Raw genomic sequence first — 27,606 nt, forward strand, 5'->3', positions numbered from 1 at the left:
TGTTAATTTGACAGTGTTTTGCACTTCACTGAAAATGAAAAAAGTTCATTTTTGTAGAGATCAAATCAGTGTTAAAGAACGTTACTACATGCCAATAAATCTCACATTTTAGCAGAACTTTATGATGTTTCTAAGCCCTTTAATTGAAGATCAGAAGACTGAACACTGAAACAATTTAGCAAGTATCAAACAAGTATACCCAGGCTTTAGAGTAGTATTACAATTATGCATGTATAATATGTGAACATCATCCAACACTACACAGAATCCATACTATTTACCACGAGTAAGTAGTCAAGAAATGACAGTTTAACAAATCAACAGAAACACCAGGTGATATTTATGAGAGACACATTGCTACGATATGCAGTGTGTAAACATTTGGTCCCAGTAATTGTCTCTCATTCTGTAAAACCTCCTGGAGGCCTTGATGACAGATTTATTTACCTCATTATTCACACTCCTTAACTCACGCTTTCAATTCTTAGAATGAGAAGGCAGGTTGTGTGTCTGTGAAATAATAGTGCTTTTGATCCTTATCTGAGCAGATTTCACGGACACACAACCTGCCTTTTAGGTAAAGAAACGAAAGGAGGCATCATTACCAATATAAATCTCAACATTGATGGACAATTGTGACTCCATTATCCTATAATATTATATAACATTATTATATAACATAAATCAGTTTAATGTGAGAAGGTAAAAATGGTTACATTGTACCATTTTCTGTAACACAGTTACAGAAACACCAGTAACTAGAAAATACCATTATAAATACAATGTACTTTATTGTAATACAAGAGAGTATTACAATAAAGTACATTGTATTTATAATGGTATTTTCTAGTTCTGAGTCCTAAGTATTCTTCAGATAACTGAGTCATGCATACTTGTCTGAATGGTGTTTCTGTTATTTGGTCCACCCGTCTCTTTAACTGTGTGTGGGCATGTGTGTGTATTGGGTAATAACAGGAAAGCATAGTAGGTTTTTAGCATCACTAACTTGTACAGGTCTTTTTGTCATCATTCAGAGTGTATCCTTCCTTGCAGTAACAGTTGAAGTCATTAAGGATGCTGGAACACTCATGCTCACAGCTATGATTTCCAAATGAACAGTAGTCTATCACTGGAACAAGTAAAGAGAAATAAATTATACTATATGAAAACAAGCAGAAAGTACTAAAAAATATTACCATTTGTAGAAAATTATTTTAAAAATAATACTCTAAAAAAGCTCTAGAAATTTGATGGTTAACAGATTAGGGAAAATGTAACTTAAGGAAATAGATAAATAATATCCATCAAATTAATATACTGTATAAGCCTTCTAAAATAAAAGTTTTAGCAAAATAAATGAAAACTGTAAAAATGACTATACAATAAATTTAAATAAACAACAATTACTTTTTGCTCTTTGGTAATGGTATTAAGCACTTAAAAGATGGCATGATTTTACATTTTATATCAAAACATTATATGGAATAGGATGGTTTTGTTTTAATCTTTTGGTTTCTGGTAACTTCTGGAAGTAGTGTAGTGTATTTTATTTAAAAATATATATTAAAAAATAGTATTCTTCAATAAAACTTTTATTATAATGAAATATTTTAATAAAAATATTTTTTTTTAAAATTACAAAAATAATTTTAAATAGAAAAAAGTCTAGCGCCAAAATTTCTAAGAATTGACAAATTTTAAATCTAAATAAAATGAAGGGGAAAATTAATTCTTTAAGCTAAGGGGTCTTCAATCTTATGCACAAAGGGCCACTGTAGCTGCAGGTTTCATTCCAACAAAGCCGGAGTCATCTTGGTCTCCAGTTAGCTATCAGGTGTGCCTCCTATTAGGCTGGAATGAAAACCTGCAGCCACATCAGACCTTTTGCAGTAAAATTATCATAATCTGGACCTACTGAGTTTAGTGGACACTGCAAAAAAATTGTCCACAGTAGTTGTGGAAACTGTTGTCCAAGCTCTGGAAGTTCAATTCATTAAAATGTTATTTGTATAGTGTTTAACAGTGGACATAAGGCCTTACAAAGATATAGGGTACACATTTAAATGTATAAATTTAGCAATTTATCTCACAAAAGAATTCTTCATATAGGTAGTTAGCTAATTGTATTATTTTGTAGTCTAATTTGAACACCTGGCAATCATAATAATTATATTGTCTTGTCTGTAACTGATTTAGGAGAGGTATTTAGTCACATCAGTATTTCAGGTATTTAGGCACATCTGCTGCTGCTTAAACCATTGCTCCTGAAGTAAACACACATCTCTGTACATGTAAATATATTGTCACTAACTTGTGCAGGTCCTCTTATCTTCATTGAGTGCATAGCCTATATTGCAGTCACAGTTGAAAGACCCAGGAGAACTGATACAGATTTGCTCACAGTTATGCTTTTCCTCCATACACAAATCAATAGCTGAAATCAAAGTTAAGCATACAAAAGCAAGTGCTCTTGTAACATTAAAAATTCTGCTTAAATTAACTACAAATTATTTTTCAGTTATGTTTAGGCACAATCCACAATAGCTGTTCACCAAAATACATACCTTTGCAGGTCTTGCCATCATCTTGGAGTGTGTAATCTGGCAGACAGAGACACTGATAGGAGCCAGGAGAACTCTCACAGATATGATCACATCCATGGTCAGACTCAACACAAAGATCAAGTTCTAAAGAAACATATCACATTTTAGTACATAGAGCGAACCATTCCAATTAAATTAGATATAATTTCGATATAATTTGAAATGATAAGTTTATCCTATGGGAGTATGTTTGTATAATATCTCTGCTTGTAATGTCAATCTAATATAATGTCTAATGGCCCAAGTTCTTTTTAAATTTCTTTCTTTACAGATATGTATTTAAATAAAATATCAGAAATGTATTCTAATTGTTTTCTAAAAGTATTCTAAAAGTTATTGGTACTGGAATAAATATTATGTTAGAGACTACAAAATTAATAGCTTAGTTTATGGCCTTCAATGCTCACAAAAATGCTGATGTGGCCCTGGCAGAATTTGTGCTAGAGTAAACTAGGTTTCTGAACAAGATCCAATATGTGTTTACTGTAGCAGAATTATTGAAATAATATTTACTGCAAAGCTTGTCTTGGAACTGGAGCCCAAACTGGTGAATGAGATCAAAGGACTCCACTAGGAAGACATGGTCTTCAAAAGGTGGCGATGCCATGGCTCTCAGGGATGTCATGTCAGCTCTGGCTACGCCTACAGCAAAAATCTCAATCCCAGACTCTCGAGCAGCCGCAGCTACCTCAGCAACACGGTCCTGAGGCCGCCCATCAGTAACAATCACTGCTACGTGAGGCACATTGTTCCGAGCCCCCTCTTCAGCAGAGAATGCCACATTCATAGCATAACGGATAGCCAGGCCTGTCATCGTGCCCTGTGCCAGTGGAATGATATCTTTGATGGCCTTGACCATATCCTCATGGGTGATGTACTGTTTCAGGGAAAATACATTCTGTACTTGACTGGAGTACTGAACAACACCGACACGGGCAGCATTGGGGCTGATGTCCATCTCACTGATGATGTCAACCATAAACTTGCGCATTGTCTCAAACTCGTGTGATCGAACACTGCGCGAGCCATCAATTATAAATACAAGGTCAACCGGGCCAGACTTACACTTTTCATTTCCAGCTGTACAACCAGAAAAGTGTGGTTATAGAGGCATAATTAAAAAAAACTTAGAGATAATCAAAGCATATTTAGACAAACAGGATGCTTGATGAGACAGAAATAAACAGTGAACAATGAAAATAGTAAACAATGTTGACTTGACTAAACATGAACTAAGTAACAACTAGGTAAAAACTTTAGGTTTAGCTTATAAGTAACATCCAATAGACAAAACTAGACAAAATATTGGGTAGTTTCTTATTTCTAAAATGTTGATCTTTTTATCAGCAATAAAGCAAACATCAGCAATATGTGTAGATAGCCCTACAGCTAGTCAACCTTGATGTAGATTTATGTTAAGGTGCTTCATAATGTCACAATCTCTATTGCACAAAACATTCAATAAATTGTAAATAAATTGGAGCTTTTATATATATATATATATACATATATATATATATATATATATATATATATATATATATATATATATATATGTGTGTGTGTGTTTATATTTAGAATAACCTGCTTTGGGCCTCGCTTCCATGATGTTCGCTAAAGTTAGCAGTGCACCAACACACACAAATAAATGTGTCATTCTGGACATTTGATGCTCAGGATTGATCAATCTGTAATCAGTCTGCCTTGATATCTGTAAGAGGTCAAGAGAAAAAGACAGTTCTAGTTCAGAGTATAAGGCATATATTTTAAAAACAGCTGCTCATTCCAACCCGGTACTGCTATAAAATTACAATGGAACACACAGAAGTTCCAACCAGATGTCAGTAACACAGAAAAATTATTCAACTCATAAATGACTTGCTTGCTAACAGGTTGTTAGTTCAAACACAGTGCAAGGTAATTACAGGAAAGTAACAATGTCTGCACAGTTAATCTTATAAAAGGCATGCTGCATGTAATATGAGACCAGAAACATGGCTATTCTCAGAGGTCTTAGAAGGTCTGAGAAGTGTTATCACTGTTTGTGGAAGCTAAAAGCAGTGTTGTTTTAGGACTTGGCATAGAGTTCAATTACAAATTCCATATAGGAGGGTATTAATGGCAAACAGAAAAATGCTTACTTTAGCATTTTTCTGTTTGCCATTAATACCCTCCTATATGGAATTTGTAACTGAACTACAGCTTTGATTATAATCCTCATCAGCAAACTCTAAACTTAAATTGGATGTAGAAAGTGAGTGAGAAATGTACTTTTAAACATGTGTAGTTATCTACCTAATTCATATGCAGTCCTTGGGACCTTCTGCTGTGCTTTTCCTTCTACTTTATATATACAGTGTGATGAGGTAAAAGGTTGTGTAACTGTTTGTTTTTGTGTTCCCTTTGGGATTCCACTGAACCACACTAGTCTTTTCAACATCACCAGACTTTTTCCATTATGTCTGACTGATACAAAGAGCCCCTGTGTGTGTGTGTGTGTGTGTGAATACATGTGTGCTTCATGTCAAGATAACATCCCTGAGTAGTTAAGAGATACTCAGCCATGCACATAGACATTCTATTCATAAAAGGTTGTGTGTGTAAAAACTGTTGATTTTCTAATAAAAAATTTGGAATTTTTATTCAAATTGTCTTTAAACCCTACAACAGTTTTCAAGTAAACCTTTTTGGGAAGGTAAAAACCCTTTAAGTATCCATATAAGTCTTATAAAAAAAGTGTAGTTTTATGAACTACTGCCCTGGTCATGCTGAGAAAACTAAATAATACACACACGCACACACACACACACACATATAACCTTATACACATACATATAAGGTGCTATTACACAAAACAAAAATTCTCATGAGGATCTTGGAAGATGCAGGTTAAGAAACTCACAACATACATTTTCTGAAAATTGCTCATGTCAGCCCAGTCATTGGGAATAAAAGTGATTACACAACTTTCACCTCACAGAAATATTAAATTGTTGTAAATCCACTGTAAGAATGCTGTTTGTTACAATCATAATGGATATGAAAATACTTATTTGTTATAAGAATGGTACTTAATTTTTCCATTCTACTCTACTTGGAAACTTATGTCTAAGCAATAAAATCTAAACTATACATATAAAGAAACTCTTAGCAAAATGAATTCTTCATTCAGGCGATGTCCATGTTTATATTCTGTAGAGTCCTTGTATTTACTTGTTTCAGATACTATTTGTAAAGCAAACTGGGGCATGAGAACTGCACACCTGGATGCAGGTTATTATCTCTCAAAACAAATGTACACAGGGGTTGGCACACACCGGCCAGAGTTCAACACCAATGCCACAACAGCAGGTAATAAAGACTCTTACAGTATAAGACTCATGAATATACCATCTACTCATAGCAGATAGGTCAGAAAAATGGGTGTAATGAAGTGCAGAACTGTATACAGTACAGTATAAAGTGGGGAAAAAGAGCACAACAATATACATGAAGAAAACTGCGACTGGGAGTCATGCAGGAACAAAATGAAGCTCAAAGAGAAGTTGGTGAGTGAAGTATTCCATGGCTGGACTGCTATCTATATCACATACAATTCACACTTTAAATAGACATGAACTTCCCAGAAGATAAAAAAGAGAATAATTTTGTTAAATTTTTAATAGAATCTTGTGTTTGGAATTATTAAACGGGATGAGCAAACTTACATTAAATGACATAAATATATATATAAATGTAAATGTATATAATGTGACAAAGACTTACTAAGAAATACAACAAAATCACTATTACTTGATAATATATAAAATTCTGTTTTATTTTTATGCAAACTTAAAGACTTAAAGTCTTTCTACCTGCACATTTTAAACATTTTTCTACCTGCACATTTTTCCAACAAAAAAAGACAAAAAAAAACGCTAATACTTGTCCTGAAAACCTGGACTTAACTTCCTAGTTGATTTAACTTTCTGTTGATTAGTCAACACAGGCTTACACATAACTTTCTGGACTAATAAGCAAAATAAACTTTCATACAAATTTAGCTGTAAGAAAAAGCTATGACCACTGTGTTTAATGCAAAACTGTTGACATTTTTCATTTGTTCAGACAATTTCAGAAAACTTTGGAAAGCTCATATTGTTAATGAGCAAAATAATATCTCCAAAATATATGAAGTGCAGAAGATGAAATTGAATGGCTTTTAATTCAAAGGACTACTGACAAGTAAATGAAAGCACTCTTTCTCCATGTATGAGCATGTGTACATCAAGCCCAGCAGAATAACCACAGGAGAAGCACTCATATTACACACATTATGCTCAGCTAAAACTGGGGCACTGGCAAAGGAAAAGGGGGTCTCACTACAGAAGAGGGTTTTACCAGAGAATTTGAGAGCTATGTTTCTATTACTTAGGGATGACGGACAGGTATATAGTAGCTCTAGGTTAAGAAACAGCAACTTCTTGTTTGAGGGTAATTGGAAGCAGATGTTGGCTACTGTTTGCAATTTATACCGTGGCTTTGTCTCCAGCAAGCCATTGCACACCCAATACAGCTGAGAACATCAAAGACAGTATGTGTCTGGATTCTTCAGTTAAATGTTATTAGTAGTAATAAGGGAGGACCATGAGTAGTAGTACTACGGAGGGCATTTTTTTGCTATCTAGTAGAAAGCAAATTATCAAGAGTGTATATTTGTGTATTTTAAAACATTTTCCATTTCCAAAAAAAAATTTTCACTGCAAAACACATTTAAGATTAAAATAAGTTTAGTCACTTTAAACTTACTTCTGCTAGATAATTGAATAACCTAGTGAATGGCCATTAGTCCATTATCCTTACATGCTTCATCAATGGATTTCCAGACATGATATAGTGCAGCTTAGGCTAGCCACAAATAAAAAATAAAATAAAATAGATAATTTTTAAGCAGACTCTAATCTAATAAGAATCAGTCCCTGTTTATATATATAGAGAGAATTCCTCTATGTAAGCAGCCTTTCATTCTTAAAAACAAAAGTGAATGGGACGAAATTAACTCTGCGACTAGGGGATTATTTTAGACTAAGAAATATAAAAATTTAACTGAAATGATTAGGTAAATAATAATAAAGCGTGTTGTACCACTTCATTCATAAATTGGTGGCACATTTTCGAACTGCGTCCAGCGCTAGCGTGCATTCACGCTAAAGTAAGCGCAGAATTCGCAGCTATCATGCAAAATTCACAAACATTTTACAGTTTAAATACAATTGGATTTTGTTATTCAGATATTACACACAATTTCAAACGAGCCAAACTCCCCTACCAACGAGTATCTGTTTGTTATAAAGTACATATCCATATTGTATAAAAAATAAAATAAAAGTCTTTCTTTTCAGGGCTACAGAATAAGGATTTTGTTGTGTCCGCGCACGTGTACGGAGCTGAAGTATCAGCCTTCACTCACCTTGGCGAAGTGCAGGGAGGAAATGAGACGCAGCCAGTGAGATGGGACAGGTAGACTAATCACACAACGCTCTCACTTCTCCTCTCTCAGTTATACACTGCTGTGTTTCCCCTCTCTCAGTTGTACACTGCTGTGTTGTCTGGAGAGTCCTGACGCGATTGGACACTATCCCCTCTTTTTCAGACTGAGCCAAAATGACTGAAAACGATGAAGAGACTACTCAGAACGCTATAATAATAGAGTCCATTCATAACCTATAGCAAAGACACAGAATGGATTTGCAGGACATCGGTTTCGGATTAAATGCGTGGGGAAGCTTATGTGGACCCACCCCCTCTGAAACCTTCCTTCATCTTCTCCTTTTCCTTTTCTCTCTGTCTAAATATGCTTAAAAACATTACTTGTTGGGTGATTCAATTTTCAAGACGTATAGATGTGTGTTTTTTAAGCTGGTATTTTTGTATACAATCTCTCTCTCTCTCACACACACACACACACACACACACACCTGATCCTGCTCAAATCAGATGCCTATTTGTCCATTGTTATCAGTGATATACTACCATAAGTCAAGTAATGTCCCAGAAACACATTAAAAGTAGTGAAATTCACAATAAATTAATCTGTAATACAGGAATTCATGTAGGTGAAAGAAAGGGTCATGACACGTTGATGCCAAGATAATGATTATGAGAATAAGAATTAAAACCAACAAAATACTGAAAGTAAGTACATCTGTAAATATTACATTAAACAAGATGAGATACAGTGTGCATCTATTGCACTGTTTATTTAAGACTATATAGCTTTTAAGTCTTCTCCCTGTTTCAATGGGCAGATTATCATCATTACGGTCATATTTTGTGAGCACCTGCTTTCTTTGTTGTATTTAATTTTTATGTTGTTGTTATTGTAACATTAGAGTGTAAAAGTTTTTTTTTAATTTTGTGGGTATAATTTTGTTTGTATAATTATTGTTATCAGTTTATTTCAGTTTACAAAATTGTGTGATTCTAGATGCCAGATTGTGTAGATGGAAGAATTTCTTTCTTTTGCTGAGAGCGATTTTCAGACTTCCTTTAGAGGCAGGTGCTGAGTCCCGTGGAGTGGGGTCTCCACCCCTGGGGTGGAGCGAATTTGGCATATTTTCGGCCAGGTGGAAGTGGATCTGTTTTCCTCCAAGGAGTCGGCCCACTGCCCTCTGTGGTTTTCCCTCTCTCATCCAGCCCCTCTGGGCCTGGATGCCTTGGTACAGACATGGCTGAGGCTCAGATTGCTCCATGACAGAGTCAACCTTCTCCTAGTTGCTCCTCGTTGGCCCTCTTAAGTTTGGGTCACAGTTCTAGTCTCCCCCCTAGACGACACTCAATGGGAGGTTCCCGTGAGAAATGATCTCCTCTCTCAGGACCAAGGGGCAATCTCACACCCCCATTTCGAGATGTGGAAGCTCTGGGTCTGGCCCCCAAAGTGGACCAGTTCCTAGAGGTAGGCTCTATTGAATGCTGGGGCTCCCTCCACTAGGAAGCTGTATGCTCTGAAGTGGAGGCTTTTTTGCCAGTGTGCGAGGAACACTGACAGGATACAGTTCACTGCCCGGTCGGTACAGTGCTGGAGTTACTGCAGTCTTGCTTTTCTCTGGGCCTGTCCCCATCTACATTTGAGGTGTACCTGGCCGCCATCGCTGCAAACCACAAACCTGTCCTCGGGGCCTCCTTTGGTAGGCAACCTCTGGTCGCTCACCTTTCTGCGCGGCGTCAGGCAGCTGAGACTTTCCTGCAGACAACAAACTTTTTTGGTACCTCTCTCTGGTCCTGGAGGGGCTACTGGAAGCCCCCTTTCTTACCTGAAGAAGGCACCCCAGGGCAGGATGTCCCTAAGGTGCCCAGGATGGCTTGTTGTCCAGTCATCCTGCAGGCCTACTGTCCTCCGCCCCATGAGTTGGTGGAGCAGGAGAGGCTGCGTTTGCTTTGCCCAGTAAGAGCCTTGAAAACTTATGTCCACCTCTCAAGCTCATGGTGTAACTCATGAAACAGGGGTAATTCGGTTTCCATGCAGCACCTGGCACACTGGGTAGTGGAGGCCATTACTCAGAAAAATGAGGCACGTGGTCTTGCCTCGCCTCTCGGCATAAATGCTCACTCCACTAGGGATATCACCTTGTCCAGTGCCTTAGCCAGGTGTTTGCCTTAGCCCTTCATTTATATTATGATATTTGTGATGCAGCGGGTTGGTCCTCTCCACACACCTTTATCAGGTTCTATAACCTGGACCTGGACCCCACTCCAAGGTCCCAGGTTCTGCAGGGCTATTGCTGTTCTGTTCCCAGTCCACTCGAGCTCTCTCACAGGTTCTGTCATTGATCGGTGCATGACGGCATGGGTATTGGTGTTCCCATAGCCTCAGCCCTGATGCAGTGGCGAGTTCCCTCGAAAGTTCCCTCCCTTACTTATATAACCCGGTTCCCTAAGAAGAGAACAAGACGCAGCGTCGCTGGTCACGAAGCTGGAGTAATGTGACATGGATGCCCTTATATGGACTTGCTGGCACGTAATCACTTCATCAAATGTCCTTCCCGAGCCATTATATTGATCTGTGTGCACACAGAGTTTCAGACACAACTTCCTCAAAGAAGCATTCCAATAGCGGTAGCCCTGACACAGTGTCTTCTTCCATTCTCAGGGGACCAGGTTACCAGGTAACCTGGTGTAGGTTTAAGGCTAATATACTATACTGTTCTTTTATTTCATTTCATTAATACTGTTTATTATTAAACTGTTTCTTTGACAAGATTAAACTATACATTAATAAAAAAATTTTGAGCAAATGGGACTTATTCTAAATAAGGACAGAGGACAGCTCACTAAAACTGCAGAAAGCCACCATTTTTAGATGCAATTCATCTGTATCTGCAGATACCTGGTCTAATGACCTTATTATGGCTATTAAAGCTAACCACCAGTTAGCTTACTTACTGCTCTGTATTGTGTGTGTGTGTGCGTGTGTGTGTGTGTGTGTGTGTGTGTGTATGAGTGTCCTTAACTTTTAACTCTTTTAATTTGCTTCATTTAATAGTTCTACCTTTAGTAATGTGGAACATAATATTATTTTATGGAAAATTATTATGAAAGTATATATATATATTTTTTTCTTATAAAAAACCCCAAAACCTGTGCATTCTTTTGTTTTGTTTGTTAGCTGTTTTGTTATATATTTAATATAGCACATCCTGTACCACATATTATAATATAATTAATATTAATATGCTCAAACAAAAATAATTTACTGTATAATTCTCTACATCCATAGGGTGGATCAAAGTTTTGATTTAATGCCAAGAATAAGCAGAGACTCTGTGACACAATACCTTCAGTACAGACCTGACCAATCAGTGCTCATTCTCCATGCCAGAGTGGCTCAGAAGTCTTATGGAAATGAGAAACGGTAAGAGAAAAAAGAATTAATCCTTAATTGACTTTTTCGAATTTTTGTAAAATCTAAATTCTCTGTCTAGCTTAAAATTTATGTTGCTAGATTATTTTTCAGTGGAATTTGTTTTAAACAGAGTAGGTATGCGGCCATGTTATATCAGAAAAAATAAAGTCAGTTAAGGTAAAGTATAAAATAAAGTAAGTTAATTTTGTATTTAGCAATTTGGTAATTGTACAACAGATTTTTCTGTCCTCCTCCTTGTGTTTACCTCTGTGGAGATGGATGGAATCTCAGAAAAGAACATCTCAAAGGTTTGTGAGGCAGACACTTCTACGGTTTAATCATGATTGCAATTTTAGCTTATATCATGAGTGAAATATGTTGAATTTAGCAGGACTGTATTATAAACACAGAATGGAATGATTGCATAACAATTATCTCTGTGCCAAGCATCAGGTCTTGGTGAATCTAGTTGCCGTGTATGGGGATATATGGGTCTGGATGGCTCCCCTGGGACACAAGCAGACAAATTCAAGCTGAGCTTTGAAGAACAAACAGAAAGAAGGGTACAACAATACTTTAGACTCCATCTTAAAAATATGGATTGAACAACAGGAGCTCCAGCTAGAAATATTTGTATTAAAGGAACTGCTATATTAAAGGAATTAGTTCAAACTACAATTCATCTTACTTTTTGCTGTGTATGCATTTCACTGATGTTCCTCCATAGCTGTTAATTGAAATGTGGAAAGTTTAACAGCTCCAACAAGCAACTTACTTATTTTGTTGAATTATCTTGCTTTCATGCAGATTTAGTTTTGGTCTGATCATTTTATACACCTTGTTGCCTCCAAACCATTCTTCCTCATATCTGACCCTACTAATATTTTATATTTTGTGCTTTCCCAAACAAATTTGAGTGTCATTTGGCAGGGTGTCTACTGCTGGTCTATCTTTTTTCCTCTATATTTGACCCCTTTCAAAATGCACCCTTATTTTGGTTAATGGTATAAGTCTAATAATATTTTGATTCAGTATGCAAGTAAAAAATATATTAATAATTTTAGTTAATATTCAGTTCACTATTCCAGGGCCACCATCATAGGCCTGCTATATTTTAAACGAGTAAGTAAATTTACTTGTGAGAAATGAATATTGCTTGTCTGATGCTTTAATAAATTTTCTTTTATGTTTAAATCATAATTTTAGATGTTTGCCTGCGCCAAAACCCTGTATATCTCAGATACAGATAAACGGAAACACTTCCGTTTGCTGCTTCGTCTGTTTCAAAGTGGAGGGCAGGAGATCGGATCTTTCCAAAGTGGACTTATTAAAGTCATCTCCAAACCATCACAGAAAAGACAATCCATGAAGAATGCAGATTGTGAGTTGCTTGATTGTATCATGTGGTGAATAGAAGTAGGTTCTGGCCACATCTACAGTGGTGTGAAAGTGAGAAAGATTAGAATCTGATAAGGTTTCAAATACAGTGATTCACATAACACTGATAGAAAATTTCATTTTAATGGATGAATTGTTATATTTATTAATATGCTCTTACTTGAATCTTACATTCATACAGAACTATATTCATTTTAGTAATTTCAGTTCAATGGTTTTCTTCTCTGCTGGTCATCAAATGAATACTTGGTTTCTGGACTACTATAATAACAGGCTTGGCCTGCCTGTGATTTTCACCCATTTTTTTTCTGACATATTCATATTTCCCCAATTATCTTAGTGGAAAGGGATATATCCAAATATAACAATACAAAAAATATAACAATAATATAAAACAATAATATATCCAAAAATAACAATAAATAACAACTAAAGAAAAATTAACCAGCAGATTTTGACACATCCTTAACATCACTGAAATCAGAATCTAGGTATCTCTGCCTTCATAACTTAAGGAAAACATTAAACTATTTTAAATATTCTTACAGTATATTCTATTAAGCCTAGTTCTTACCAGAGAGTAAAACTTTGCCTTGCCTTGCAATGAACTAGCATCCCTACAGGCTTCAAGGCTCCATATCCACCACAACTCTGACACGGTTAAAGTGGTTACAAAAAGTGAGTGAGTGAGTTAGTGAGTGAGTTAGTGAGTGAGTGAGTGAGTGAGTGAGTGAGTGGTGTTTTGCCTATACCCTGTTTAATTATTACTGGTCATGAATGGTTTATTTATAAATTTTCCAATTTACATTATGCTTATTTGTTTCTATGCTATATAAAGATTAATGTAACTCCAAGTCTTAGGACCATGTTCTATAAAGTAGTAGAACCCTATCCAGCACCCAAGGAAGTTAAGCATTTGACCTTTGGTTATTTGATCCTAAAACATACGGTTAAGGTCAATTTCTATTGACATTGGCAGTCTTGTCCTGCAAGAAGATCTCAGGAAAACAAAGAAGTGCTGTAAATGTCTCAGTGGTGGCAACGTGACGTTGAATTCCTCACCCTCTGGTGGGAAAGAGACACAATGAGATGAATTTGTGACTAATAAAACAGAAGGTTGACTATGTCAGTCTTTGCTGTTGGCATGTGCCTGTGTGTTGGTATATTTAACTTTACTTACGTTTCTCTATATGTGTTTTCAGTATGTATCCCATCGGGTTCAAGAGTGTCATTGTTTAATCGCCTGAGGTCTCAGACAGTCAGTACGCGTTACCTTGCTGTGGAGGGTGGAGCTTTTGTGGCTAGTGCCAGACAATGGACTGCTTTTACTGTCATTCTAGGTCAGATTTTATCACTTTCTCTTTTTCCATAAGATCACTGATAATGTGGAGATGCACTCATTAGCTTTATTATATAGTTATAGTTATATATTATGTAGTGGTGGACAAATCTCAGCACAGCATACTCATAATTCAGATTAATGAAACAGACAGTCAGAGAAACAACTTATCATTCCATTAACAAACTTATTTGCCATTAACCCATTGCACGTGACCAATACAAAATCTACCCAAGTCTCATAATGAATAAAAATTATAATAATGTTAACAAGGCTATAATAAAAAAGTTTCAAAAAATCTAAATCCTAGTCTGGTTAGACATAAATTTCATAATAACAAGATGAATGGAAGGGATGCTTGAAAAAAGCCCATCCTGCAGAAAAAGATGTGTTTAGGAAAATAGAAATTTGCCAATATTGTTTAATTCCTATTGTTTCTTTTATATTTATTTTGTTTTTTTTCTACAATGTACATGTGATTCTAATATGTAAAACATATAAAAATGTATTTTTCAAAAATTTGCATTGGTATACAGGCCAATATTGATCATCCATCCTTCTGTTTTTGTCTCTCTGAAGTGGAGGATCAGCAGACTGACCGCAGTGATTATTCTTTGTGTGAAAGTTATATCTGTTACGGCTCTGTGGTTCAGCTGGTGTGCACCATTTCAGGAGTTGCACTGCCACCCATGGTATATACTTCAGTTCTCTCTTTTATAGATTTCTTAATTGCTGAATTGCTTCATTGTTTGTTTTTTAGACTTGAATCAAACCTAAGGACAATAAAGTAAGTGAACTACTTATAAAGTTAACCAATATAAAAAATGACAAATTTTCATAAAAAATGCTTATTACACTTATAAGACACCTTACTGGCCATTTCTGCAATTGTCACTGAAGATGCACATGCACTGAACTTGCAGCATTTGGTGCTGCAAAGAAGAGCATAGACTCCCTGTGACTCCTGTGAATATGCTCCTGCAATGGGCACGTAACCATCAAGATTGAACCAACGAGAAATGAAAGAAGTTGGCCTGGTATGATGTATCATGTTCTTTTTTATCATGAGGATTGCCAGGTGTATGTGCATCATTCACCCAGGGAAAGATGGCACCAGGATGCACTATAGGAAGAAGGAAAAATGTTCTGGTGGGAAACCATTTCTGCTGGCGTGATTGTGAATGTTAATTTGACATGTACCATTTACCTTAAACATTGTTGCAGACCAAGTACACCCCTTTGTGGCAACTATATTTCAAAAGTATAATGCACCCTGCCACACTGCAGTAATTGTTCAGGAATTATGACAGAGTTCATGGTGTTCACCTGGCAGCATACCTTGGTCTTGTGGCTCAATGAGTCAAGGCTATTTAGGCAGTTCAAAGGGAACCCACACAATATTAGGCAAGTGTTTTTGATGTTATGGCTGATCAGGTTATGTATATGTACACAGAGCAACAATGAACCATATATGTTGCTTGCTGGACAGTCATACATGAATAGAGAACTGAAGAATTAAAGCAATGGTAATATAGTAATCATTAGTAACTAGTCATTTTAAGTAATTAACAATATTTATTAATTATTAAAAGAGACACGATGGTTTGCTAATGTTAAATGAAGTATATTGTGCAGGTTAAAAGAGCAAAAAGTGGCAAGCTGCCTGGAAAACATTACCTAGCGTTTAAAAACCTGCTACACAGACCAAAATGCACACTCGAACTATCTTTGATAGATTTGTTATAAGTCAGTTGGGCAATTGCGATTTAATATCCTTTGATTTACAAACAGAAATCTTGGGCTAGCAGGTGTCAGATGAACAAGAGCAACTAGACCATGCAAGTAGCAAGTATCAGGTGGCTGAAGTTAATTTTACAACAGGTGGGAAAGAGATGTGTGCTGCAAAAAGAAATAGAACTAAAAGAAATAGATGATAGGAGTTGATCATCATCAGCTTTGAAAGACAGGTCACCTATAGCTAGGACTGTAGTCACATTTCTTATGCAAATAAGTCCAAGATATTCATGTGTGAGCATATACACAAGAAGGTATCCAAGTGTTAAATAGCAGAGTTATTTTTATTATATGACTATTTTTAACTATATATGAATGGCCAAAATTATGTGGGTACCTGCCCATTATATTCATATGAGCATTTTGAACATCCCATTACAGAATTAATCCGCACTTTGTGATTAGCCTTTGAAATGTGACTGTGAGGGTTTGTAGCCTCAATACATTAGTATGTAGCCACAATACATTAGTATGTAGCCACATACAGTACTAATGCAGCCACAAAGCATTAGTGAGGTCAGGCACTGATGTTAAGCAAGGAAGACTTCAAGGTTTGAAGTCAGTTTTTCAATCAATTCCAACCTCTTTAGAGATGTAGCTGTGTGCACAGTGGCATTGTCTGGCTGGAACATGTCTGGGATAGGGCCATTAGTTATAACAAATGAAAATGTTAAACTACAGCAAACTAAGACATTCTATACACCTGTGTGTTGTTAACTTTGTGGCAACAGTTTGGGAAAGGCTAACATATGGCCTTTATGGTCAGGTGTCCATAAATATTTGGCCATAAAATATAAGTATGAAGTATCGAACCTGTAACTTATAGTTGTATATACAATTCACAATTTTTCTTTTTTAAAAGGTGATTCGTAAGGTGAATAAGCAACATGCATGCCTGGACATAGATGAGCCAGTGTCCCAGCTTCATAAATGTGCATTTCAACTCAGAAACAGCACGCACATGTACCTCTGCCTCTCCAATGAAAAAATCTTACAGTACCAGGTGAAATGACACTCAGAATTCACAAAAGTTATGAAACACTTAAATAGAAGTTGCACTTCTAAAAATTATTTTATTTTGATGTACTAGAATCACTAGTTAAATATGTAACTGTAATGAACCACAGATAAATGCCAGGGATCTTTAGCAGAAAAATAAAATATATCAAAGTATGTTTAACTTAGATTTATTTATTTAACATATCATTATCAGACCTGTGACTGTAGATATATAACATCCTTTCCCCCAAACAAGTGTGACCAGGAAGGGCTATGTTAAATGAACAGAGCAGTCTCAGTTGCTGAATCAGTTAATTCAGCTGATTTTCTGACAAGTTATCAATTCCCATAGAAAGCCACTAAGACTCCCCTTCCACGGCCTATAATGCATGTGACCAGGAAGGGCTGTGCTAAATGAACAGAGCAGTCTCAGTTGCTGAATCAGTTAATTCAGCTCATTTTCTGACAAGTTATCATTTCCCATAGAAAGCCACTAAGACTCCCCTTCCAGTTCCTATAATGCCTTTATTTATCAGTTGACACTGGACGTGGGGACTTTCAAACAGTGACCTTTTGGTTTAGACTGTGAATCAGTGTTTCGTAGCAAAGCTTTCCTTGTTGGCAACATTGCTGTGCTCTCAGTTCAGGAGATGATATAGTCAGCGACTGTGGTTTTTTATGTTTAGTTCCCAGGTTATGATCACATGTATGCTAGCATGAACACTCACCCATGCTGTTAGAACAAAGCAACAGACTAACTAGTTGGCTAGATGTTGGAAAGTGTAAAATACTCTGAAAGACATTGTCAAGCCAGAGACCAATAGGTTGGTAGAATTAAAGGTAAGTGGTGCTTAAGGTGGAGAAAGTATAGTGTTGTACAGTAAAGTATAGTACAGTAACGCATAAACATAGCAATGTTATAGAGAAAATGCCTGGCTTAAAGCTAATGGGTGCCACATAGTCCCATAATTTTCCTAATTTATAAAAAAAGGATGCCAGAAATAAATCAAAATTGCATTTATTAAGGCAGAGATGTCTATTTAGCAAGGCAAAGAAAGGGAAAGTTGAATAATAGATATTACATATAATGTGATGTGTACTGTATGTTTCACAAGGTCATTCTCGCCACTGCCGGCAGTTAGGAAGAGAGATATAGAACTACTAATCTAAAATATACGACACTGCTCAGGTAAATGTTAACTTAGCTTTAGCATGAGATAATTTTTTTTTTTTTTTTTTTTTACATATTTATTAATATCTTACAATACCACAAGCTGAATAACAGCATATAGCACCTGCTGCTTATGATGGCTGTTAATTTTACAGCACCTAACCTATATAAATACAGCAAATTTCTATAACAGAAAATATCTCAGTTAAGTGTGAAAAGAGAATATCATTAGCAATTTCCTTGAAATATTGTCCACAGAATATACATCTTTTAAATTCATTTCTAATAATACTTTTAAATTATAGTACTGTACCAAAAATGTGCATGTTCCTTTTGTACATACTGTACATATACAGGCTTTTCTATATATATAGTACACATGGTGTAGTGATGCAATGTTTCTTTTATTTCCGTGCTTCTATAGGCTTCTCCATGTCCAAAAGAGAGCAGTCGTGAGTTGTTAAATGATGGTTCATGTTGGACTATCACTGGTACAGAAGTTGTTGAGTACACCTTCAGTGAGAGCCTGACCAGTAGACCAACTGTCATCAGCCCCATCCCTATCATTAATGGACTGGAGGTCAGACATATAAAGTAACATTCTATTACCCTTGATAAAAATGAAGGAAACATTTCAGGTTTTTTTTGGTAAAATTACTTGGGGTTACTATATCCTGTATACTATAAAGACAAAAGTTCAGAGCGATTGATTAATTGATTGTAAATAAAATATGTATTAATGATGGAGTTAAACACTATTAAAACAAATTATTAAACAACTAAATTGTGCATTTAAATAACTTAAATACAGTAATAAATACACTAACAAATTACAGTGCACTGTAACACTAGTTAACTAGCGGACTAAAGTTGAATTTACCTATATCAATTTCAATTTGTTTCAATATCCCCTTATAGCACTTAAATATAATTGAAATGGACTAATTTTACTAACTCAGCACACCTTTACGGAATCCCATTCTCCTATTAAATACCTGGCCTTTTTTATACAATCACTTCAAAATCTCTCTCCTTGCATAACACTATCAGTGATTTATTGCTTTTATTCCCTAATTACTAGTCAGTGTGACTTCATTTTCATGTACTTTTCATTCTAATTTTGCCTTCTGACTTCTGTTTTGCATTATCCTAACAATGTTCGTTATGCTACTTAGCCGTGTAAATATTTTGAGACCAGGAAAATAATTTTTTCACTGTTTGCGATCAGCCGAGTTAGTAATTACTGATTCCTTGTGATATTCCTATGCTAGTTACATTAGTTAACACATTTTCTGTAAGTTTCTATTGTTTTCATATCACAGGGGAACTCTCAATGACTTTCCAATAACAAATAATTTTGCTAAATGACAATAATCACAATATGTATATAAACAGGGACTGATTCTTATTAGAGTCTGCTTAAAAATGATAAATTTTATTTTATTTTATTTTTTATAATATAATAATAATAAACATACCAAGCTACTGAATTCCAAACAAAATTTGCTTGGCCAACTAATTAGATTTCTATATCCAATGTAAGTAATAAATGTAGTGAAAATTTCCATATTTTCAGATAAGTTAAGTCAAACGTTGTGTCATTTGTAAGGTAATAAAGAGTTGATCAATAACTTTAGAGTAATATTTATGAATACTTTCATTCAAAAGGAATTATTATTACAGTAACAATAGCTTTACTCAATTCAGGGTGTTATTTTCTCTTTTTTCACTAATGCATAAACTGCATGTCTGCTATATCTATTTACTGAATCTACTGAGCGTTTTCATTACAGAACTTTTCACCAAACACATAATATCCAATTCTTAGGACTACTTGGTTTTACTGTGGTTTGTATTAAACCCATTCAATTGCTCACCCATAAAGTTTAATAAATATAAGAACTTGATATAAAAAATAAATATAATAGCTACGATTTGAGATCCATGTTTTTAGTCATGGCATGATCCACATGGCTAATACCTTTGGCAAGGTAGAGTAGTTGAAATGCACGGAAGTATTTTATTACATTTTAATGTCATATCACCAGACAAACAGCATAAATGTCTACCTTTTATATCACCTTCTATTGGTCTTATTCTACTTCCTTGGATTCACATTTAAGTAATTCTGTGTTTTAGCTAAATGGAGGAGGTCATGTGGCCATGTTAGAGCTCCATGGAGAAAATTTCTGTCCTTACCTAAAGGTCTGGTTTGGAAACATGGAAGCTGAAACTATGTTCAGGTAAAGAATTTGGTTACAGTTTCCATTCAGTTAAGTTTTCTGCCAAAATTTGAATATGTAGTATTTACTATAAGGAGCTGCCCTTATTTGAGAGAAAAAATAAGTTAGAAAGCAACATTGAGCAAGTAGTTTTCTACTTTTTAATTAGTTGGATACTTTCAGTGTATCTGCTTTCTAACAGAAATAAATGATAAAAGGTTTTGCCATTTGAGTCAAACATGTACGAATGTTGAAGTAATAAGAACCTGCATCCTTAAATTCTACTCAGTACAACATATCATCAAAGGTAAACTAGGAGTGTATTATTTACTACACACAGGGAAGGTGCATATTTAACTCAGAAATAATTAGAAAGAGCAAGTAATAATATACAGTTTTAGGTGTGTCACATATTCTGAAATGAGATCAAAGTAAACCATTAAAGGCATTTTGACTTGTGCAATGTGATTTAACTACCTCAGAAATGTATATTAGGATTTGCAGTTGTATTTTTTTGACTTATGAAAATATCTATATGTATATCTATAATAACACAGCAGCATTGTTCTTCTATCTTCCTGTCAGGAGTCCAAGGTCTTTGCTGTGTGTTGTGCCTGATATTTCAGTGTTTAGTAAAGAGTGGCGATGGTACAGGCAGCCCATCACAGTCCCTTTGTCTCTGATACGATTGGATGGGATGATCTACAGAAGCTCTTTTACATTCACGTACACACCAGAGCAAAGCTCTTCCTTTCAGCCATGTCCTACCACTGAGAAAACTGCCAACTCAGACACACTCATTGACACCATACACCAGGAGTTCACTAGAACCAATTTTCACCTGTTCCTGCAGAGCTGACAGATTGATGGTAAGACATAAAAAAGGAATAACTTACATAGTTGCCAATATGCTGGACTTGTGTGTGAACACCAAAAAAGATAACACCAATGACACACTATTCTCAAGAACAAATAAGTTGCAATGACATCAGGAAATTAAATCTTAGCAAATGGAAAAACTTTGAATCTACTCAAATTTAACTAATGACAGAAGTGACACTACAACTACAAACTACTTTAATTTTGACCATTGTTTAATTCTTGTGATTTATTCTTGATTTAAATTTGCTGTTGCCAGGTCTTTTAATAAAAAGCACTCATTGCAACTGCTGCAATAAGTATCTGGCAATAAGAAATATTAAAGCTTGAAATCATTCAAAATGACTAGAAATATGTTTAGTAGTCTTTTATTGTAATCTTATAATCTCTGATCATGCCTATTTAATGTGGAGACTTTCACTAATGCAATTTAATTCTATTCAGTTAGATCTCAGACATCATAAGGTCTATTAAACTTCAAGAATCCATGATTTCAAAATGCCTATTGACTCGAAAATTATGTTGGTTGTCAATTCCCACTTTTAGAATAGCTAACATACAGTCAAACTACCCTTTTCATCTAACTATTTATGATAGAAAGCAACTTTGATATTAGTGAAGCATGTCGTAAATGTCAGTATTGGCCAATCCAAAAGCAATGTGGGATCCTCCGATTAACTGAGGTCCCCTTTGAAAAAACTAGGATGGAACTCATCAAGCCATTAGGTTGAATTGCACAAGGTGTCAGGAACAGCTTGGACTTCCCTGTCTGAACACTACTGGCCCTGCCCTACTACTGTGTTTTCCCTGCCCTATCTTTAATCTGTTCCTGCCTCTACACATCTGTGCCTTCTGTTTCAGTGATTGTTCTCCTTATTTAGACTAGTTGTCTAAATCTGTTTTTTTGTCTAAATTTGTCTTATATCTGTTTTTTGCTGAGTCCTTGTCTCTTATTTTGTTGTCCTTGGTTTGTTGTCTTTGGGTTGTTGTTGGTGGTGGTGGTGGTGGTGGTGGATGGGTCTGAATTTTATCTGTGAAAACACCCCGTTCCCTGACACAAGGACATAACTTTATTAGTTATAGTGGACTATACAATGTGATACCCAGAAGCAGTACCACAAAAACACAGTGCTGCATTTTCTCCTAAGCTGGGGTCCCAAAAGCAATCCTGAATGACCAGACGCAAGCTTTCTGAGAGTAAGTACAGCACAGTGTTCTTTGGATCATACATGCATCCCTTCTTTCTCTAAAAATGATGAGCTGGATTATTAGAGTTTTGTTTATTCTTTTGTTCAAAAAACATTCTGATGTGTCAAATTTTAGATAATTTTTGTTTGGTTCACAGTGACTCCCATTAAACCCGAGGATAAGCATACAGAAAAAGGAAGAAGCATGAAAAATAATAAAAATAAATGTCCATAGTACTTCCCCTGAAAAAGTTAATTCCCATTAATTTAACATACAATTTTAACACCTAGTGTTAACATTCCTAAGTACTGTAGGAAGTTAGCAGCAATCTCATTCAGATGAGCTTCCCACCTAGAAGTGATTTGGTACTTGAAGTTTTGAATGTTGAAAGTATTTGCATTTGCATCCTGTGGATCCCCCAGCTCCACCTGCTTCATCCTCTGAACTTACAATAAGATTTCTCACTTCTTCCCTGACTGCACCTACATTTCACAGCTAGGATTCCCCTACTCCTCCATTGCCACATTTATCAACTGTAGCATGTAGCAGCAGAAGAGATTCTACAAGTCATCTGGTCCAATCCTACCACCTGCCCACTGGATCCAATCCCTTCTACCATGCTTCAGCCCAGACTGCCTTTCATCTCCACAATCATTAACGGATTAATACAGTGCCTTGCAAAAGTATTCATACCCACTTTTTCACATTTTGACACGTTACAACCACAAACAAAAAAGTATTTTACTAGGATTTTATGTGATAGACCAACACAAAGTGGCAAATAATTGTGAAGTAGAAGGAAAATGATAAATGGTGTCCAATTTTTAAAAAAAAAAAAAATTTTTTAAAAAATAAATCTGAAAAGTGTGGCATGCATTTGTATTTAGCCCCATTGAGTCAATACTTTGTAGAACCACCTTTCACTGCAATTACAGCTGCAAGTCTTTTGGGGTCTCAACTTTGCACATCTATGCCTCTTATCCACCAAAAAGAACCGGGTGCTGGTTCAGAGCTAGCACTGGTGCTGTTCAAAGTTGGTTCCACTGGAGAACCTTCTAAGAACCGGTTTGCCCTTCCATTGGCTAGAGAGCCATCACAGAGCCGAGTCTGACGTCACTGTATACGTGTCACGTGTCCCAGCAACATTACCGCAGCAGCAGCAAACACAAATACATCAACAATGGCGGATGTTGCTTTACCGTTAATGCCAATGGCTTTGTGAACCTACATTGGCATCCAAACGCGGCGAATCCAACGTGGACGTGCAGCTCCATGTAATTTGTATAAAAGGAGGTTGTAATCGAGAAAGTACATAACGTTATTTTATTATTAGCACAGAAAAAAATTAGCCTTGGCATGTAGCTACATACTATCATGTGTGCTGATAATGTATCATATTGCGGTAAAGTAAAAGTGTATTGAACATTAGTATACTTAAGGTACATTATCAAAGGCGCTAACAGTAGCCCCGCCCACAGCCCCTAACGCAAGCGGTTCTTAAGTCTAGACCAGCAATGTTTTGGTGCTACTTAAGAACCATTTTTCCTTGTTAGCCAGTGCTTGGTCTGTCAAAAAAGAAAGAACTGGTTCTAAATTAGGCTCTTTCTCCAAACCAGCACTCAAACTGCCTCGGTGGAAAAGTGGCACTAGAGTGTGAAATCTTTGCCCATTCTTCTTTGCAAAATAGCTCAAGCTCAGTCAGATTGGATGCTGAGCATCTGTGAACAACTATTTTCAAGTCTCGCCACAGATTCTCAATTGGATTTAGGTCTGGACTTTGAGTGGGCCATTCTAACACATGAATATGCTTTGATCTAAAGAACTCATTTGTAGCTCTGGCTGTATGTTTAGGGTCATTGTCTTGCTGGAAGGTGAACCTCTGCCCCAGTCTCAAGTCTTTTGCAGACTCTAACAGGTTTTCATCTAAGATTGCCCTGTATTTGGCTCCATCCATCTTCCCATCAACTCTGACCAGCTTCCCTGTCCCTGCTGAAGAAAAGCATCCCCACAACATGATGCTGCCACCACCATGTTTCACAGTGGGGATGGTGTGTTCAGGGTGTTGTGCAGTGTTGGGTTTCCACCACACATTCTGAATTTTGGCCAAAAAGTTCAAATTTGGTCTCATCTGACCAGAGCACCTTCTTCCACAGCTCTTCTTCAGCTCCTCCAGAGTTACCATGGACTTCTTGGCTGCTTCTCTGATTAATGCACCCCGTGCACTAGTCCGTCTTGGTAGGCTTGCAGTTGTGCCATGTTCAAGGCTTGGGATATTAATTTATAATCTAACCCTTAAACTTCCCCACAACTTTATCCCTGACCTGTCTGGTGAATTCTCTGGTATTCATGATGCTGTTTGTTCACTAATGTTCTCTAACACACTTCTGAGGGCTTGACAGAACAGCTGTATTTATACTGAGATTAAATTACACACAGGTGCACTCTATTTACTAATTAGGTGACTTCTGCTGGCAGTTGGTTTCACTGGATTTTAGTTAGGGGAATCAGAGTAAAGGGGGCTGAATACAAATGCACACCACACTTTTCAGATATTTCTTTGTAAAAAAAGATTTGGACACCATTTATAATTTTCATTATGTGCCACTTTCTTTTGGTCTATTTCATAAAATCCCAATAAAATATTTTTTTTCTTTGTGGTGGTAATATGTCAAAATGTTCAAAAGTTCAGTGGGTATGAATACTTTTGCAAGGCACTGTATAGCATCTAGTCAGGTACCAACTACCTTCAAGACAGCAAAGGTTATTCCCATCCTGAAGAAACCTGCTCTAGATCTAGAAATAAGCAACTACAGAGTTGCCATAATCACCTAAGGCTTGCTAATTATAAATAAATAGTAATTTAAATTTTCATTTTGTTTGATTATGTAAAGCTGCTTTTAGACAATGTCACTTAATAAAGGTGCTATACAAAAGAATTTAATTGAACAGATTATTTATAATCAATTGTCTGTCTATCTCTTGCAATCTGGCTTCAAAGCAGAACATTCCACAAAGATTGCCCTTTTGGCTGTCTCTGAGACACTACATTCTGATGATCAGCCAAGCTGTCATCTGTTGTCCTCCTCAACCTTTCATCAGCATTTGACCCAGTCAACCACAAGACTCTCTTGTCCACCCTCAAAGGCCTTGGAATTCAAGGATTATCATTGGAATGGTTTGCTTCCTACCTGGAAGGTCCCTCATATCAGGTAACAAGGAGGGGACTGGTGTGCCCAGGGTTCAGTACTTGTTCCTCTTTTATTCTCTTTTTATACTCACTCTCTTGGCAAATTATGTCCTCACATGGGTTCTCTTACCACTGCTATGCTGATGACCCTCAGCTTATCTTCTCCTTGCTTCCCTCAGGTTCTGCTCGGATCTCAGCATGTCTGCTGAACAATCATTAACATCGATGACAGCTCATCACTGAAACTTAACCCCAACAAAACTGAACTTCTGGTCATCCCAGTTGATTTATCCCCAGGTCAGGATCATGCAATATCCCTACAAAACAATCTGATCTCCCCTTCAGCCACTTCGCAACCTTGGGTTAACCATGGACAATCAACTGTCCTTTTCCTTGCATGTTGCCAATGTGACACCCTCATGTCCATTTATTCTCATCAGAAGAACAACATCAGACGTATCTGGCCATTGTTATCCACACAGCTACTCAGGTGCTTGTTCAGTCTCTTGTAACTTTGATACTGGACTGGTGCATCTCTCTGTTGGCAGGTCTACCTATGAATGCAATTTGTGCTCTGCAAATGATCCAGAACTTTGTCAAAAGGAGTCAAAACATCTTTGATTCTTTGAGTAAAACCTACTTCTGCCTGACACACTAAAATTAACAATTCTTTCCTTGTTTGTTTTTATGTATTGCTAAAAAATAAAAATAAAATGGAGGGTGTCTCCAACAGAGTTTTTGGTTGATAGTATCCTTAGTCTCAAAGCACCTCTATACATTCTGCAAAATACTGTAAATATAGGTTAAAATCGAACGTTTATTCATTGCCATATGAATCATTCCTAAGAATTGATAAACATGGTTATAGATGTTTGTGTGTTTTATTTAATTTTTTTTTTCTTTTTATTTAATTAATTTAATTTTATTTCTTGGACTACTATAGCCACAGGTGGCTCAGGCATCACTCACAAAGTGTAAAAACTCAATTTCTGAAAGATAGAGCTTGAAAACGACATGCTCTATTTAAAATGAGTATATCTTTGTAATGAGTCTGTCTGTGTTTCTGTCCTGTTTCTGTCTGCTGTCTTTCCCGGTTGTTAATTGTTTGCTCCGCCCACTCTTTTGTTCCCATGGACATTAATTGTACTCCTTCATCCCCTCAGGTGTGTTGTCTTGTCTCTAATTAGTTCTGCTGTGTGATTGGTTCTTGTCTCTTATTTATACTCTGTTTGTTCACTTCCCTGGTGTTGGTCATTGCCTCATGTTGGAGTGCCTGTTCGCCCTGTTTGCTGCCTTGTTCTGTCTGCCTGTCTGTTCATCTGTTTCTTGTGTTTTGGACTATTAAACTTTAAATCTGCATTTGGATCCTCACTCGCCTTTGTCCTGCATCGTGACAATCTTAAACTACATAATACAAAAGGTATATCTTAAAAATGAATATATCTTAATTACATTATTTATATATGTATTTATAGATACATACAGTACACACACATATTACCAGATCAGAGTAAGAAAAGATGGAACACAGCAAAAAAAAAAAACTTGGTGGTAAAATGTTTAAATATTTTTTTTCTGTCTGTTAATTTAGCTGCTTGGTGTTAGAACTGTCTTCTGTTTAACTGGAAATAGTGTTTGTGCTCTTATAGCGGAGCTTCTTCCCATACTTCTGCTATGCTGCATGTGTGGATACATTCAGGCTTTGTATGCTTAAGAAAGCATTTATAATTTCTGTCATATGAAAGGGGTAAAAATCTTAACAGATACTAGATTGACAGACAGATATACATATATACAAATATATATACATATTTGTCTATATTCAATATATAGTTCCTTGAAAATATGAATCTCTGACATCATAATACCTATTAAGCTCCCACATTTTCTCATATCACAATACTACTCATATCACAGAATCTTAATATTGAATTCCCAGAATATC

At 36.1% G+C, this 27,606-nt stretch overlaps 2 protein-coding genes across 17 annotated transcripts in view; one reads left to right on the top strand and one right to left on the bottom strand.

Moving 5' to 3' along the window:
• Nucleotides 1–8,219, bottom strand: part of matn4 (matrilin 4) — a 20,515-nt gene extending 12,296 nt beyond the window's left edge. For all 3 annotated transcript variants that reach the window (XM_060868393.1, XM_060868392.1, XM_060868391.1), the window contains exons 1-6: nt 8,053–8,219; nt 4,188–4,314; nt 3,117–3,683; nt 2,565–2,687; nt 2,312–2,434; nt 1,007–1,129 (exon numbers count right to left, since the gene is read on the bottom strand). In XM_060868393.1, the coding sequence (XP_060724376.1) occupies nt 1,007–1,129; nt 2,312–2,434; nt 2,565–2,687; nt 3,117–3,683; nt 4,188–4,269 (1,018 nt within the window). In that variant the 5' untranslated portion in view covers nt 4,270–4,314; nt 8,053–8,219. The remainder of the gene's footprint in view (nt 1–1,006; nt 1,130–2,311; nt 2,435–2,564; nt 2,688–3,116; nt 3,684–4,187; nt 4,315–8,052) is intronic.
• rbpjl (recombination signal binding protein for immunoglobulin kappa J region-like) lies at nt 5,935–27,020 on the top strand. Of its 14 annotated transcripts, none has more exons than XM_060868398.1 (15): nt 5,935–6,151; nt 7,985–8,102; nt 11,359–11,493; nt 11,722–11,792; nt 11,932–12,047; nt 12,691–12,865; nt 14,085–14,222; nt 14,801–14,913; nt 16,878–17,018; nt 18,610–18,765; nt 20,325–20,428; nt 20,993–21,276; nt 22,435–23,157; nt 25,473–25,683; nt 25,841–27,020. In XM_060868398.1, the coding sequence occupies exons 1-12, from the start codon at nt 6,118–6,120 to the stop codon at nt 21,264–21,266; spliced, it is 1,575 nt and encodes a 524-aa protein (XP_060724381.1). In that variant the 5' UTR covers nt 5,935–6,117; the 3' UTR covers nt 21,267–21,276; nt 22,435–23,157; nt 25,473–25,683; nt 25,841–27,020. The 14 variants fall into 14 exon arrangements, with proteins under 14 accessions (XP_060724381.1, XP_060724382.1, XP_060724385.1 ...); XM_060868399.1 differs by having other exon boundaries at nt 22,435–22,483; XM_060868402.1 differs by having other exon boundaries at nt 22,435–22,483; nt 25,476–25,683.
• The last annotated feature ends 586 nt before the right edge of the window (nt 27,021–27,606 follow it).

Source organism: Tachysurus vachellii, chromosome 4 (genome assembly GCF_030014155.1).
Source record: "Tachysurus vachellii isolate PV-2020 chromosome 4, HZAU_Pvac_v1, whole genome shotgun sequence".
Taxonomy (NCBI): Eukaryota; Metazoa; Chordata; class Actinopteri; order Siluriformes; family Bagridae; genus Tachysurus; species Tachysurus vachellii.